Source organism: Grammomys surdaster, unplaced genomic scaffold (assembly GCF_004785775.1).
Source record: "Grammomys surdaster isolate TR1022 unplaced genomic scaffold, NIH_TR_1.0 233, whole genome shotgun sequence".
Lineage (NCBI taxonomy): Eukaryota > Metazoa > Chordata > Mammalia > Rodentia > Muridae > Grammomys > Grammomys surdaster.
Window position 1 is genome coordinate 2,689,392 of NW_021604678.1, and position 17,389 is coordinate 2,706,780.

Consider the following 17,389-nt stretch of genomic DNA (forward strand, 5'->3'; position numbering starts at 1 on the left):
GAAGGCAGGTGTCCTGAGACTGGAAGGCAGGTGTCCTGAGACTGGAAAGCAGGTGTCCTGAGACTGGAAGGCAAGTGTCCTGGGATTGGAAGACAGGTGACCTGTGGATCTTTCACATGAAGGAAACAACTCATCCAGCAGGATTGTTTGAATGGGCACAGAAAGCACAGGATGGAATCAACAGAGGAATGAGAGAGACAAGGGTAGATAAGCTCTCCTAGACATTTGTAGTAGATTTTCTGAGTAGCCTCCAAGAAGATGTCACACTGAATATAAGATAAATGACCAAGGGAGTGAACAGAATGTAGGCCCTGCCTAGTCTGTCAGGATCATGGCAAACCAACAGGCACCATCCATCCAAACTAGTGGGCGGTTTCTTAGTAGAGCCTACTACTGGATTTTATCCCTGATTAATCCTGTGGTTTTTGGATTTCCTTCCATGATTAATTCTGTGGTCTTGTGCATTTTCTACTTGATGGAGATGCTGTCTGGATCGCTATTAGCCGTGCTGCTAAAGTGGAGTTAGCAATGTAGACAAAGTAGACAATGCCAGTGCACCATGCAAGACAGTCTTAGGAAGTCGGAGAGACTGCCTTCCCTTGGTTTGTCCTTTGGGTTTTGAGTTGCTGGTGACTAATCCAAGGCCCTTACCTGTGCTAGGCAGCTGCTCTATGCCTGAGGTACAGCCTCAAGCCGATGGTGGCTTTGAAGGCAGAAATGTGCATCTGATCATTCCCTGCAGTTTTGAGGTGAGGCTGCTGAAGTCAGAGTACCAACCTTCAGCCTTTGCTCCCTGCTCCTAATGGTCCCCAGTGCTGTCTCGGGGAAACGTAAGATCTTTTGAGTTCCAGCATGGTTTCGAGGGAAGGCAGACTGTATGATAGCTTTTCCTATCAATTACTAGACATCCCTTTATGACCTTTTTTTTCTTTTTTGTATTATACCCATTCCTTTAGGATTGAATTGTGATTTCCTTTGTTGAGAATAGAGACAAAAGCAGGTACTCCCTGCAAGAGTATTCAAACACAGTTATGGTTGATCCAGTGTCTGACACATTGAAGGGAAGTGGTTTGTGCACCCATGCGCGTGCGTGTGCGTGTGCATGTGTGTGCGTGTGTGTGTGTGTGTGTGTGTGTGTGTGTGTGTAGGATCTTTAAGTTTTTATGCTCCTGTTTTATCACGATAGATTTAAGGATTCAAAGGATGGAGGAAGACAGGAGAAGTGACTATCGTGTTCGTCTCTGAGGCAGCACGCTTCCTCCATTCTGTTATGGTGCCTTTAGGAAAACAGCTTTCCTTCCAAAGAGAAATGATAAGCAGTGTTGTGAAATAAGAGTACTCCCCTAACTGAGGTTTAAGCCATGATTGTGGGTGCTTTTATTCCTTTCAGTACTCTAGTGTCTGATGTATTTGCAGTGTGCTGTTGCTTTGATAGTAATTTAAAAAGGAAAGCAAGCTCTTCGAGTTTGAAAGGGGGCATACACCATTACAACCACACAAGCGTCCTTGGTATTGGAAAAAATTTCTAGTATATGAAAATAAATCAGTCTGGTGAAGTTACCATAAAATTCTGAATATTCCCCAAGATATTTTGTCTCACAGGTAGCGTGGTCACCTCCCTGGAAGGTCTGGGCTCTGATAATGTTTTCAGCTCACATGAAGATAACCATTACCGGATAAGCAAAAGTCTGGTGAAGTCTGCAGAAGGAAGCACTGTGCCCTTGACCAGGGTAAAGTGTCTCGTCTCAATGACAACCCCTCATGACATCAGACTTCATGGTTCATCTGTTACTCCAGCTTTTGTTGAATTTGACACATCCCTTGAAGGCTTTGGGTAAGGAAACTACAAGGGAGCCAGGCCTGGCTCTCATTGAGAGCTTTGCAAACAGGCTTTGGGTTTAAATTGCTGTTAAAATGTGCTGCAATACATACGATAGTGTGGACTTTCAAGTGATTCCAGTACTTTGAGCATGCTGTTTTAAGATTTCTATGTTTAGCTCTTTTAATTATTTGTCATATTAACTATGCTGGGATAATACTGGAGTCCAGAACTGAAGGCCCATGGTTGAGTAAGGCTTTTTTAAGTTCGATTGTAGATGAAGACACTTTACAGGGTCACATGCGGCCTATTCATATGTCTTCTCCGAGTGGCAAAATTGTGTCATCTCAGTAGGAAGTTTCCTGCACAAAGCAAGGCTCTCACGGGCTCCATCCAGAAAGCTGGCCAACTCCTGGTGGTGTAAGCGTGAGATACAAAGGATGGATAAACTAGATATAAGCTCTGATTGGGCTCTGTCACCTTGTCCCCAGACTGCCTAGGACAGTGTCGTCAGCCTCAGCCATGTGATTTCTCAGTGACACCAGTGACCTCAGATGAGTAACCATAAATATCTTGAGGCTGCTACAGTTACGGAAGCAGCCACAAGGACTTGTCAGGTCCACTAGCTCAGAGTCTACACACATATGTCCAAGTCTGTATTATGAAGAAGCAGTCCAGGGTTTTTTTTTTTTTTTTTCTGTGATACTCGAATGCTTGTTATTGAGACTTTATTTTTTTTTTACATATGCAAATTTAACCATTGATTTTTTTAAAATAATTTAAAATTTAGATCACACTGTTAGAGGTTTTAATGTACACCTTTTGATGTTCTCACATAATTAAAATATAGGAAGGGCTTTGCCTGGCCCCAGATCTATTCTATAATCTAATCTCTAGCTACAGTTACATACTTGTCATTTATTGCAGTTTTGCATGTCTGATGTGTTAAAACAGACTGGCTCTCTAACAGAGCTGTGTTTTCTCTCTAGCTGCCTGTTTCTGCCCAGCTTGGCTCCTCATAACGCCCCTACCAATAATGCCGTCACCACAGGTCTTACCGATGCGGCCGTGGTCAGCGGCATTGGCTCTGGTAAATGCCATTCCTTATTCAGCCGATATTTTTACTCATAGTGTATTTACTGTTATTGCCTCATTTCAAAGCATAATATGTGCCACAATGCTCTGTCCCTGGTTTTCTCCTCTGACTCCAGGGGAGAGGTTCTTCCCCCCACCTTCTGGCCTAAGCTATTCCTGCTGGTTCTGCATCGAACACTTCAGCTCCCCTCCAAATAACCACCCCGTCAGGCTCCTCACTGTTGTACGGCGAGCAAATTCATCCGAGCAGCATTATGTGTGCCTTGCCATAGTTCTGTCTGCGAAAGACCGGTCCCTAATCGTTTCCACGAAGGAGGAGCTACTCCAAAATTATGGTGAGTGTAATTAACACTGATTTCTAAGGTCAAAGTGATGACCCTCCTCTAGCTTTAATTAAGAGGGCATAGAACAGGTTATATGAAATCTTGCACATTTATCAGTAAATTTTTTAAGATTCTTTCATATATATATATATATATATATATATATATATATATATATAAAATTAAACATAATTCATAACTATCACACACACATGCACACATGCATTCACACATGCACACACACACATACACACACACACACACACACTTCCCCAATTAAAGCATTGTCAAGAGCAACTTGGAAAACCACAGAGGCGGGGTCCAGTGGAAGATGCATCTTGCTTACCAGTGGTAAGGGTCCTGCTAGGGATGCAGCTTTGTGTGCTTGCTCTGTTTTCTGGAATAATGATCTGCCGTGTATACGCTAAGCATGTGGCCTTCAAAGAACACCTGGGTACCGTATGTGCAGCTCTGTGCTGCTCACAGGGACATCACAGTCCCTCCGCCCATCGTTTTCCTTCAAGGCATTACTTGCATTTGCATGGCTAATTCCCTCCAACATACAGTGCCAACTCTGGTGTGCTACAGAACTCCAAACTCAAGGCACCCATGAAGATCTTCCTAAAAGTCTGTGAACACGAACCCCAGACTCACTCGGTTGTCTTTGTTCCCGAATAAGTAAAAACTACATAAAAAAGAATTTTTATCATCTAACTTTTGTCTTTTTAGCTAAAATATTTCATTGATTGACATGTGATTGGTAGTAAATACTAATGGAATATTCATGTTTGCTTTGAAATTTAATTATGCAGTTTCTCAGTATTCTTCATGGTGCCTTACCAGCACTGTATAATTAATCTCAAAGTTAATATCTTCAGCCCTAAGGATCACATTTCTGAAGCAGAAGCCTTCCATGAGTTTGCCAGCAAAACAGTAAACAGAGAAATTCATTTTTTTTTACCACATTCCATTGGAGAACACTGCATTTATATTGGGACCATTTGAAGCAGGCACTGCAGGTGCCCACTCAGCCACCCCACTGTTTCCCAGACCTTTCTCATGGCTCCTCTGAGTTCTTGCATCTTCCCTTCAAAATCAGTATTCTTTAGTCTTGGCATCCATCTGTTCTTCCTTGGTGGTAAAAACCATCACTCTTAGGCTAGAGAAATGGCTCAGCAGTAAAGAGCACTGGCTGTTCTTCCAGAGGTCCTGAGTTGAATTCCCAGCAACCACATGGTGGCTCACAACCATCTGTAATGGGATCTGGTGCCCTCTTCTGGCCTGCTGACATATATGCAGGCAGCTAAGAAACAAAACAAACTGAAGTGCTGGATCCCTCCCTAAGTGCTCCCAGGCTGGTGGTTTAGACCCTGGGAGCTGTGGTTGGTTGGTATTGTTGCTCTCCTCATGGTGCAGCAAATCCTTTCAGCTCTCCTTCAGTCTTCACTCTAACTCCTCTATTGAGAACCCCATGATCAGTTCAATGGCTAGTTGTGAACATCTGCCTCTGAGTATGTCAGACTCTTGAAGGCCTCTGAGGAGACATCCATATCAGGCCCTTATTGGCATGCACTTCCTGACTTCCACATCAGCATCTACCTTTGGTGACTGCACATGGGATGGATACTCAGGTGGAATGGTCTTCAGATGGCCCCTCCTTCAGTTTCTGTCCCTCACTTTGTCTCCATATTTGCTCCTTTGAGTAATTTGTTGCTCCTTCTAAGAAGAACTGAATCACCCCCACTTGGTCTTCCTTCTTTATGGGCTTCATGTGGCCTGTGAGTTGCATCTTGGGAATTTCAAGGTTCTGGGCTAATATCCAATAATCAGTGAGTGAATTCCATGTGTGTTCTTTTGTGATTGGCTTACCTCACTCAGGATAATTTCTAGTTCCATCCATTTACCTAGGAACCTCTTGAATTCATTGTTTTTAATAGCTGAGTAATACTCCATTGTGTAAATATACCACATTTTTTGAATCCATTCCTCAGTTGAAGGACATCTGGGTTCTTTCCAGCTCCTGGCTATTATAAACAAGGCTGCTATGAACATAGTTGAGCATATGTCCTTGTTATATGTTCGAGCATCTTCTGGGTATATGCCTAGGAGTGGTATAGCTGGATCCTCAGGTAATGCTATGTCCAATTTTCTGAGGAACCGCCAGACTGATTTCCAAAGTGGTTGCACCATCTTGCAGTCCCACCAACAATGGAGGAGTGTTCCTCTTTCTCCACACCCTCGCCAGCATGTACTATCACCTGAGTTTTTAATCTTAGCCATTCTGACTGGTGTGAGATGGAATCCCAGCACTTCAGTTGAATATGTAAGAGTGGAGGGCCCCGCTGCGCCTAGGTGGAAGAAGAGAACCTTGACCACATGAAGGCTGGATGCCCCAGGGGGTGGGAATTTTGAGGGTGGGGAGGTGGGAGTTGGGGGGGTAGATAGAGGTTACATCCACAGAGAAGAAGGAGGAGGGGTGAGAGGATTGGGGGTTCCTGGGTGGGTGGGGGATGGGGTAAGGGGACAACATAGGAAATGTAAATAAAACATCCAATAAAAAAAAAAAGAAACAAAACAAACAAACAACTTGTTTGCTTAAGGCCACTTTACCCTGGAACTAAGAAAGCATTTTTAAAAAATAAGTCTGTGACCTTGTGCTTGTATTTCCACATGAATAGTAGAATCTGCATTTAAATACTTGACTATTCCAAACGGGTCACCTGACATTTATTTATAAAACAAATTTCTCCCTCTATTTCTTATCTTGACTGCTAACAACCCTCAGCTAATAAGCTAGCTAGAAACCTGCAGTAAACCTGAACTGCCCCGCTTTGCAGGATCTTACTGTCCTATGCCAACCAGGTTCTTCCCCAAAAGTGAAACTCCCACAGAGTTCCTATTGACTTGTTTCTGAGATGTAAATCTTACTGTTAGCCTAGGCTGGCCTGGAATTCCTGATCCTGTTTCTGCTTCTCTTGTTGTGATTACAAGCATGCACCGCCCACCCATTGTCACACCCTGTTAGTGAGTGTGTCCAGGCTTTCTTGCATGGTAGGCAAGCACTCTAGGAGCCGAGCTGTGTCTCACCTCTCATGACGTTTTTAAGTAATGACATCTTCTGTACTAGAGAATATTTACAGTCTTATTAGTAAGGAAGAGGAAGGCACAAAACTTGTTTCTCTTCTCTGCCTTTTTTTTGGGGGGTTGGGGAGGCAGGATATCTGTGCTACTTAATATAAACGTACACAAGTTGGTACTGTAGTTGGTCATGTGATTTACATGTGGGCCCTGCAGATCAAGCTTAGCAGTATGTACCTTTACCCAGAAGCCCTCTTGCCAGTGCCGATATGCATGTCTTCTTATGTGTGTGCTGGATGACTGGGGTCAGGGCTCCATACATGCTAAGCACATGCCGGCCCTGTACTCTCTGTGACATTCTTCACACCCCTTGCTCTGTAACTGTGACCTCCTGAGACCATGTGCCTCCACTTCCTGTGTGGGTTTCTCAGTTCTGCCTCTCATTGTTGTCTACCCTGCTACAAACACTGAGAATGGGTAGGACTGTGTTATAGCCCTGGGGAAGAATAAAAATATGGGCAGACGTGTGTCAGGCTCTGGGTTTGACTCCCAGCACCGAGAAGTACAACAAACCAAAGGCAGGACATTAATTTTCAGTTAGATGAATGTGAAAATGAAATTGATATAACCCATTGTTTCTTTTTTGTTAAAGTTGAACAAAATGTATCCTTATTCATTTCTTGAGTGTGGAGATGGGAAAGATCTGGGAGCAGTTGGGGGTGAGGGAGGGTTTAGAGGAAGAAAGGCAAGGGAGTAATGGTGTCATTAAATTACAACTTCAAAACTAAACAATCAGGAACTAAGAGAAGAGGCTTTCATCTTACTGTCTATGTATGAGTAAAGCTGCTGTTCCTAGCACAGGCTGACTGATGCTAAGCAGCAGTCAGCAGGTAGAGTTGGGCAAGCTCTGGCAGACAAAGGCTCCTGCTGGACAGGCTTCTCCTGGGAAGCAAGAACTTGGAACAGCAGATACTTTGTATACAGTGCCCTGTACACGGCTCCCTGCAGCTACTGTCCTGAGGTGCTGGCAGGGTGATCACAGACCAGCAACAGGTTGTGGGATTCGCAGAATGCTTCCTGTGAAGCATGGACTGTCCAAATCTGCTATCTAGAAATGTGTGACACAGAACAGGGACAGTGTGGGCAAGTGCTCTCACGTCTGTCCCCTCTGCTTTATTTAGTTGATGATTTCAGTGAAGAGTCCTCTTTCTATGAGATCCTTCCATGCTGTGCCCGCTTCCGGTGTGGAGAGCTGGTAGTGGAGGGACAGTGGCATCACCTGGCTCTGCTCATGAGCAGAGGTATGCTGAAGAACAGCACTGCGGCCCTCTACATCGATGGGCAGCTGGTCAACACGGTCAAGGTAAGTGTTCTGCACCCGGAAACACCAGCTCTCGGTTTTCCCTTGAGGGCTGAGATTCAGGCTTAGGTTCTCCAGCTTGATTAGCAGCCACTTAGTGAGCCTCTCCTCAGCCTTCTGCTGATGGAATGGGGTGTGAACATTACTGGAGAAGGCCACACTCCAGTTTTCAGGAGCAGCTGACAAAAGCACTAAAGAGTTTCTTCTAAGTAAAAATGATATTGCCACCGTTGACTATCCCCAAACTGAAGTCCAAAATACTCCAAAATCTAAAGCTTTCTTACTGTCAACATCTGTCACAAAACAATTTGCAAATTTCTTAAGTATTTTGCATTTTACATTTTCTAAGTACTAATGTTTGCACAGCTGTTCCAGGGTATGGAAGATGCTGTCTGAAGCATTTCTGGTCCCAAGCACTGTAGACCAGGCTATAAGCTGCACTTACTATCTACAGAACTCAGCAAGGTTAAAATTCCTTAATTTGTGTAAGTCAGTATCCATCTTAGACTGACATTGCTATGCTTTCAAATTGGTCTTTTTGTATGAAATCAGCAGTTTCTGTGAATGAGTTTCCTTCCTTAAAAGTAGTGATGTTTTATTGTGACTTTTTATGCTAAGGTAAGTGCTAAAATATCCTATTGCAGTGTCCATTGATTTCTTTGTAATATGTGTATGTAATTGATGGATGGATAGATAGATAGATAGGTAGATAGATAGATTGATAGATGATTGATAGATGATAGGTAGATAGGTAGGTGGATGGATGGATAGATAGACAGATAGATAGATAGATGGATGCACACGCGCATACTGTGTGTAATCGGGGTAGTATATGCATGAAGTTCTTCACCAGCATGAAACAACCCTGGTACCATTCTCTAATACGAATAAAATAATAGATGTGATCTGAAGGTGGCCGATGTTATGAAGTAACAGCTCAATGGAAATGCCCTCCCCTGTGACTGACAGAGGCTGGCCCCTCCCCTGTGACGACAGAGGCTGGCACCTTCACAAGCAGTGACTCAGTATCTCATCTCACTGCCTGCCTAGAAATATATTTATTTAACATGGGTTGGTTGAGGTGTCACATCAGTAAATAAAAGCATTTTCAACTCTAAGAATGTCAATCAACCATGCCTCTCTTGTATTGAGATAATATGTGTGCATATAGATGATATGTTTCCGTTTCAAGTATTCAGATACTTTTAGTTAGTAGGATGCCATCTAAAGTGGCTTTTCCATTGAGCTGTGAGCACTTCTTCCTCAGAGAAGCATCATTCATATGAGTAGACCACAGGGAGCAGATGATGTCATCCCTAGATGTTAATTGTTGCCAATTCTAGATATAGTTTACTTAGTGAGAATTTGTTGGCAGATTTCACACTACTACGCCAAGTGTCCAGTTACAGGCCCTAGAGTCTTGCCTTGTGTTTCTCAGTTTGATTCTGACATCTGTAAAGTCATGTGGTCTTGAGTAAGGAGAACAGGTAGTTATTCCTGGGCTAAGGGCTTCCACGTCTCACACCCATGTTGTCTTTGCAGCTGCATTATGTCCACAGCACTCCTGGGGGCTCAGGCTCTGCTAACCCCCCAGTGCTGAGCACAGTCTACGCTTACGTCGGCACTCCACCTGCGCAGCGGCAGATCGCCTCGCTGGTCTGGCGCCTGGGGCCCACTCATTTTCTGGAAGAAGTTTTACCTCCATCTAGCGTGACAACTATTTATGAACTGGGACCAAACTATGTTGGAAGCTTTCAGGCTGTCTGTGTGCCATGTGAGTTCACCTATTATGAGTTCTTGACACTGTATAGGGATATGTGTGTGTGTGTGTGTGTGTGTGTGTGCAGTGTTTGGCTGGGAAACAGCTCTTCCCACTCATTTTCTTTGGGATAATTTCCTTGATTACTCCTGTTGAAAATGTTTTCTGTGGGTTGAAGATATAGCTTGGGGTTAGTGTGCTTAGCTAGCATGTCTGGGCCTTAATGTGAATTCCCAGCACTGCAAATAAAGAGGTAGATGAAATGAAATATAATGCTTCCCCCACTGTCACGCTGTGCTTTTCTGATTAGTTATCTGTTCGTTAAGTAATTTCTTGGATCAAAGGTGAGGGTATTTACCGTATAAGAGAGCAACCTCTTTCCTGTTTTCTTTCTGTAACTTCTATTACATGGAGTGATTTAAAATACTTACTATGACTGAAGAACAAACATATTCTCAAGTTTAAAGCTATTTCTAATTGTCCATTTTTTTTTAAATCCCCTCTTTTCAAAAGAAATACAGAATAAAGTAACTGGCGTCAGCTATGGTTTATTTGTGCAGATCTGCCTCTTCTTGTTCTTTTCCATGCACGGTCTCAGAAAAGTTTTGACAAGATAGTCTGCACGCTAATCACCTCACCGGGCGATGGCTGAGCTCTGTTAACTGAGCATTGATTCACAGAGCACTGGGAAGAGCAAGCAGTCAGTTAACACGCCCAAAGGGCACATTTGCTCTCAGCCCCTCCTCCTGTATGTTTACTTATCTCCAAACCATGTGCTAGCTCTTACCATTATCACTCCCATTTCATCCGTGGAAACTGAGGCAGACAGACAGAGAATTAGTTTGCTGTTTAGATATTAACTAAAAGTGAGATTACAGCATGTATGTTCTTTCCTGCTGTGTGGTGTGGTCCCAAGGAGCATGAGAGGTGTGCGTGAGAGAGCTTGTGAGAAGAGAGGTCAGGGCATCTAAGCTGCAGACACCCGGGTTTGGTAACTTGTTAGACAACAAGTAACGTTCCTTTACTTCCTTTACAATGGGTCCCATGGGAAGGTACTTCAAGAGTAGAACAGTGAACAGCATGTGACTGGCAAGTCCTTCCCTGTACTATGCGCAAAGAAATATATGAAAGCTAGAGATGAAGTAAAATGTGCTTGAAATCTGGCTCTCTTTTCTACTTTAAAAAATATTTAAGTCCACCCAGGCAAGAGACAGAGTAAGCACTTTGTTCTAAGGATGGAGTGTGAAAAGAATCCCTCCTCTTTTGAAGGTAAAGATGCAAAGTCGGAAGGTATCACTCCGTCACCTGTGTCGCTGGTCGCGGAGGAAAAGGTATCATTTGGACTCTATGCTCTGTCTGTGTCCTCACTGACGGTGGCAAGAATCCGGAAAGTCTACAACAAGTTAGACAGCAAAGCCATTGCGAAGCAGGTAAGCTGAGTGTTTTCCTATCGAGCCATGACAGCTCTTCCTGGGAGGAGAGAGTGGAGAGCCACACAAATCTCTCAGTGGTGAAGCCAGTCTAGTACAATGGGACATGTCTGACTTTAAAGATGAAAAAAGGGGTCATGGGCCAACAAATGCAGCTAAGAAGAAAGTGGGCTGTTCTCCACAAGCAAGGCATCCCTGCAGACACCTCCACTCTAGGCTGCCAAGACCACGTCTTCCATCAGACCTTCAGAGCTAAGATAGTAACATTAAGTCATCAATAACTTGATGGTGATTTGGAAAAGCGGCCATAGACTGCTGTGGTCTTTCTCCCTTCTGGGCAGAGTTACTGAATGTTACACTCTGCAATAACAAGCCTCCTCTTCCGTCCTCACTTACTGTTCTGGCTTCTTCAGTATGTGACAGGACCCTCTGACCAAAGGCAGCTTAGGGGAGGAAAAGTTTCTTTCCTCTTACATTTCAGTCGATCGTGGAATCAGGGTGGGGACTCAAGCAGGAAGTGTGACTAGAAAGTAGAGGACTGCTTGCTGGCCGCCTCACACATTCATGCTTAGCTAGCGTATTTATTATAAGGCTCAAGATGACCTGCCTAAGGATGGTGCTACCCACAGTGGACCAGCCCCACCTGCATCAGTTAGTGAGACAGTTCTCCATGGACAGCGCCTCAAGCCACTTGGATTTAGACAGTTCCCTTTTTGGAGACTTTTCTCTCAAATGTGTCAAGTTGACAATTCAGGCTAACCAAAAGACTTCCTTTGTTGTATTCTTGTCGAGTTTTTGATGCAAACCTGGAACATCTGAAGTCATTCCCTCCCCTCCCCGGGCCCCGTACTTTGATATTTTTTTAATATTCGATCTCTAGAAATTCAAATGTGTTATACCTAGGCTTTGGGGGAAATTTGTGTCCTGATTGGGTTCACTGACTCTCTTGAACTATAAATTCACATTTCACTAAGTTTCAGTAATTATATTTGCAAATACCTCTTTCTACTACGTTTTCTTAGTTTTATCCTGAGACTCTAATTAGCATATCTGTCTTCTGCATATTGCCACCTGCATGTGTCATTTATATTTGGTTTATTTTACTCCTAATTTAGGCCAAGTATTAAGATATTTAGTTTAATTGGGAACGTTAGAATGTCTCAGTGTCAAAGCTGATGTTAGCAGTTTAGATTTTAGCATATGTGTGCCCCAGTCTTCAAAGACTCATCTGCCACACAGAGAGGCCCTAGGTGTGATCCCAACTCCACAAAAAGCTAATTAAGAAGGTAAACTTTTTGACGATAAAGAAGGCAGTTGCTGGGGCTTTGGCTGTTTGTTTGGTAATCTATTTTCTGGCATTCTGAGGCGAGTTCTCATGACTTAGCCCAAGTCAGCCTTCGCATGGCAGTCCCCTGCCTTAGGCTCAGACACTGAGACTTTAAGCTTGGAACATCACATGCATCTCCCTATGGTTTGGTGGTGTGTGTGTGTGTTTGTTTGTTTGTTTGTTTGTTTGTTTGTTTTGTAAATGATGTTGTTACAGTTTAAGCAAGTTAATTAAACACCTGTCTCTATATCTCTGGCTCTGTGGCAATAGAGCCCCGTCTGTGTGTTTGATATATTCTTCATGTAGTCCTACTTCATCTGTATTCTTGAAATTTTTATACAAATGAACCCTATGGGATCTAGAATAAAATTGAATCTTCAACAGTATTCTCATCTGAGACTCTGAGTAACTGACAGCCGCCAACCCGAGACTAGATTCATTCAGGAAGACTTTACAGACCTGTTTAAACATCTCTTCCAACTTTATCTCTGTAGACTGCATTCTAAATCGCTTTTATGAAGTTTCACACTTTGGAAGTGCTTGCCCAATTAAAAAAAATTTAAAGACTACTCATACTTTACATATTGTGCTAAGTAGGAGACAGAAAGGATGTGTTACCAGCCATAGAAGCAATATAAGAATGCTAGGCCATTCTTCTGTGATTACATTGGTTTTCCCTTCCTGTTCTCCAGTTAGGCATTTCCTCCCACGAGAACGCTACACCCGTGAAGCTGGTTCACAATGCAGCAGGCCATCTCAACGGGCCAGCTCGGACCATTGGGGCCGCTCTCATTGGATACTTGGGTGCGTTAAACTGTCTTTGTTTATACAAATAATGGGGGGAGGGTGATGTTTCAAGCTAATATTTTGAGGTACTTGACCTATCTTTTCCTGCAGTACTTACAGATTAATCCCAAATTTCTGTCAGACTTAAAAATCAGGAGCTCTCATGAAATCTCCTTGGCCCACATACTTCAGAACTAGCTGCAAATGTCCTATAGAAAAGGAGTTAGGGGCAAAGCGTTGATCATACCAGGGTTAGGTCAGTGGTGGTTCTGCTCGTGTGTCCTCTTGTTACCTAGAAATGAGCTAAAAGAACTGAGACTGCAGCTCCATAGATGAGCCAAGGCCCAGTGAACAAGGAGCCCTAGGTTCAAGGCCCAGCACCTCCAAACAGCAGAAAGATCTAGAAGGAAGAGCTTCTGAGCGTAGACACTATCCAGCTTTAACGAATGTCAAGAGTTGCTGCATCTTCTGGAGTCCATTCCTTCTGTCCTTACACAGCATTAGAATTGATGGTTAGCAAGATCTGAGATCTAAACAGTGCAGTCCGGCCTCCCAGCCTTCAGGAGTAGCAGTTAACATTTGCGTGTGGTCCTGATTCCTTTATAGATTAACAGTCTTACTTGTTCAACAGATACTTACAGAGCACTGCTCTAGGGAGCACTGATTTATATACTTTTCAGAACTTCAGTACAGTATGGAACAGAAGAAAGCAATGAACAAAGCCTCTGTAGACCGGGTTCCGATTTCTGCTCTCATACTTAGTAACTCAGGCCAAGCATTTAAGCTCTTTAGACTGCACTTTTCTTCCTAGAAAGTTGCTCCCTGAGAGCCTTAGAAAGTAGTTTTCAGAATCCAGCACTCTTGTGTATTGAAATGTTACAATTGCTGCAAAAAGCATTTTTTAAATAAAAAACATTTTAATAATTTACAAAACATTTTAATAAGAATATTTAAAGCTTACTCATGTCTTCTTTACATGGTTAATTGATTGTAATTCTTTTCACTCTTCTTTTTAATCAGGAGTAAGAACATTTGTCCCTAAGCCTGTCGCCACTACTCTGCAGTACATTGGAGGAGCTGCTGCCATCCTCGGCCTAGTGGCCATGGCCTCTGATGTGGAAGGCCTGTATGCAGCAGTCAAGGCCCTGGTCTGTGTGGTCAAGAGCAACCCGCTAGCCAGCAAGGAGATGGAAAGGATCAAGGGCTACCAGGTCTGCGGCTGTGGCTGTGCTGCTACCTCACTTACACCAAATGAGCTATTCCACCCTTTATACTTTTTAAACTCTGGAAGAATTATATTGTCCATTGTAAACTTAAAAGCTATCAGCTTATACTAGAGAAACAAACAAACACATGAAGTGAGAAGTGTGTATGTGGCTTAGTTTAATTTCGTTTTTTAAAGTTTCCCTCACTCATTCACGTATTCAGTGGATGCGTTGTTTCAGCTTTGATGAATCTGATGCCCTGTGTGGACCCTCACTGTCCTGGGGAATGGTTTCAGGACTTTGCTCTGCTGTGGATGCTCACTGTCCTGGGGAATGGTTCCAGGACTTTACTCTGTCTCTGTGCATACCTCATAAAATTATGTTGCTTTTGCATATAGCCTGGCTGTACCTACTGTGCTAGAATAATCTCTTGAGATATTTATTGCTCCTAATATAGTGTAAATGCTATACTACAGTTATTATATAGTGTAGTAGTTAGGGAATAATTATAGGAAATGTCTGTACATATCATCATATGATTTAATCTGTACATTTCAAACCCATGGACAGAGAAAACCAACCATATTTTCAGATCAGTTTGCTTGCTTAGACATTCTGGCTCTTCATGCAGTAGAGAATGAAATGAAATTGGATCCTATTAGATCTGGCATGAAGATGCTTGGGGTTGATAATCTAGCTACGCTCTCCCCATTTTCTTTGTGGCTCCCTTCCACTTTACACCCCTTCACATCTAGGTGTCTTATTTACTCAAAAGATGGAAAACTATTATACAATGAACATACCAGTTTTGTTCCTGAAGATCCAGACGGTCTTTCCAGGTACATCCCAGCGGCTCATTTTACCCAATGAGACCTCACCTGCCACGATGCCATTAAGTCATGAACTTGTCAAAGAATAGACCCATTGATTAGATCGGGACCCACAAGGTTCAGTATATGGGGTGTGAGCTACACGCTGCTCTGTCAACAGGCCCACTCTATTTCTTTCCTCCAGCTGCTGGCAATGCTACTTAAAAAGAAACGGTCCCTTCTCAACAGCCACATCCTCCACCTGACGTTCTCCTTGGTGGGGACGGTTGACAGTGGTCACGAGACATCCATTATTCCCAATTCCACTGCTTTCCAGGACCTGCTTTGTGATTTTGAAGTAAGTATACACACTGACTGGTAATATAAAGTTGATGAATATATTTCTTTCTCCTTATGAGTGAATTAAACTGTTTTATCTCATACATATGTCTCAATTATAATTTCCGATAATCGTATCAGTACCATTTAGTGAAACATAAGTAGAATAAATATGTTTTCTTTTCTTCAAATGCATCCTGCTCTAGAAATGTTACAGAAATCAGACACATGATACATATCCTGACACCACCCATCCCCACTATGTCAAGCGTTACGAGAAGGAAGCATTTCCATTAAGCAATTCTGATACAAACTCTTACACGATAAATAGAATCTAGACCTTTACTTTAGATTACTAGCAGCTACATAGTGAAAGGATGTTTGCCCTAAAGAACAAAGTTTTCAGCCAGGCTGTGGCAGCTCATGCCTTTAATCCCAGCTCTAGAGAAACCCTGTCTTGAAAGAACAACAACAAAAAGCCCAAGCTTTTCGCTGCTTCTGTCTTACTACCCTTAGTGTGTCTTGCCATCCTCTTGACACACAGCATGCGCACAGCCTTGGCTCATTGACCTCAAACCTCTCTCCGCTCCATGTCCCTGTACTAAATGTTCGTAACACATCCCTTGGAAATGGCAGGATCTCTGGGCATCATGAATGAAGATCCTGTTTGTCGCCATCTTTGTGTTTGTACTACACAGATGTTACCAGGACCTATTCATGGCAAGCAGTGCTTATAGATACTGAGTCACAACTCAGTCTTTTATCATGATTTCAACAGTGTTTGGTCCAGCCGACAGAAGTGTACCCTACCACTTTAATGAGCTGTGTTTTTAGAGCTTATTCACAGCTTCCCCTCGCATCTACACCAGGCAGCACGTGTGATTGATTGCTCTCTCCTTACAGCTCCATCTCCTGCCAGCTCTGCGGCATGATAACCATCCTGGTCCTTTTACCCATCCCGCTGTTCTTAATAGGATTCTGTCTCTGTGACGTTCTCATGCAAGCTTGCCCTCTGGAGGTCATGCTCAGCTTTCACATCCGTCTCTAACCTTGGTGTCCAATTCAAGACTGACTTCTGACTTTGTGCCCATTGTTTCTGTTGTCCCCTAGCAACGCCTTAACTGAACTTGGCACCCTTGCCCCAAATTATCACTTCCTTCTAACTTCTCTTTCTGTTAGTAACCCCGCCATTCCATAGTATTGAAATTACAAAATCAGCTGCCTCTCCCTCCTGTCATTGAACAGTCAGGCATGAAATCCTGTCCATCTAATGCTCACACTGTGCAGTGTCTGCCCTTTCTGCCTCTACTGCATCCTAACAAGCCTCTCAGTCAGCTCTCCTCATACTTACTGGGATAGCTGTCCCTTATTCCTCAGGTCATACTGTCCACCTTTGGAGGGCTCGTTCTTTTGTAAAGACATTATTACATCATATTTTCAAGAATTTGTAGAGATCTCTCTTTTCTGCACAATAAAGTTTTCAAAGTTCTAGTTCTTAGATGTCTTTGATAAAGATGATGGGGGGTCATCTTTGTCATTTCTGTCTGTCCTGGAATTTACTCTGTATACCAGGCTGGCCTTGAAGTCATGGCCTCTGCCTCCTGATTGCAGAGATTAAAGGTGTGTGCCACCACACCTGACATCTTCTGACGAGCTAAGCACTGCATTAGTTAGTAAAGATATAAAGACACACAGCCCATGTATGCAGGCTGCTTGCTAGTCCATTGGAAGAGAAAAATAAAGAAATAAATAAGTAAATACTTGTGAAAACTAAAGTTCAAAGGCTGCAGAGGGACAACAGCAGTAAGAAGACCAGCCTAAGCTCTCTGGCCTTTGAAGTAAAAAGACTCACCTAAGCCCCCTAGACCCTGCAGTACGAAGACCTTCATAAGCCCCCCGGCCCATGCAGTAAAAAGTCCCACTGAGGCCTGCTAGTCCCTGCCGTAAAAAGACCAACTTAAGTCCTCTGGCCCATGTAGTAAGAAGGCGCACCTAAACCCACTGGCCCATGCAGTAAGAAGGCGCACCTAAACCCACTGGCCCATGTAGTAAGAAGGCG

General features: G+C 43.3%; 1 protein-coding gene across 1 annotated transcript in view; it reads left to right on the forward strand.

The window, feature by feature from the left end:
• The window catches only part of Wdfy3 (WD repeat and FYVE domain containing 3), a 183,264-nt gene that overhangs the window by 88,077 nt on the left and 77,798 nt on the right, over positions 1–17,389 (forward strand). The window contains exons 17-25 of the mRNA XM_028773634.1: positions 1,603–1,834; positions 2,809–2,909; positions 3,031–3,249; positions 7,497–7,678; positions 9,218–9,449; positions 10,704–10,864; positions 12,884–12,995; positions 13,998–14,188; positions 15,197–15,349. Coding sequence (XP_028629467.1) covers positions 1,603–1,834; positions 2,809–2,909; positions 3,031–3,249; positions 7,497–7,678; positions 9,218–9,449; positions 10,704–10,864; positions 12,884–12,995; positions 13,998–14,188; positions 15,197–15,349 — 1,583 coding nt within the window. The remainder of the gene's footprint in view (positions 1–1,602; positions 1,835–2,808; positions 2,910–3,030; positions 3,250–7,496; positions 7,679–9,217; positions 9,450–10,703; positions 10,865–12,883; positions 12,996–13,997; positions 14,189–15,196; positions 15,350–17,389) is intronic.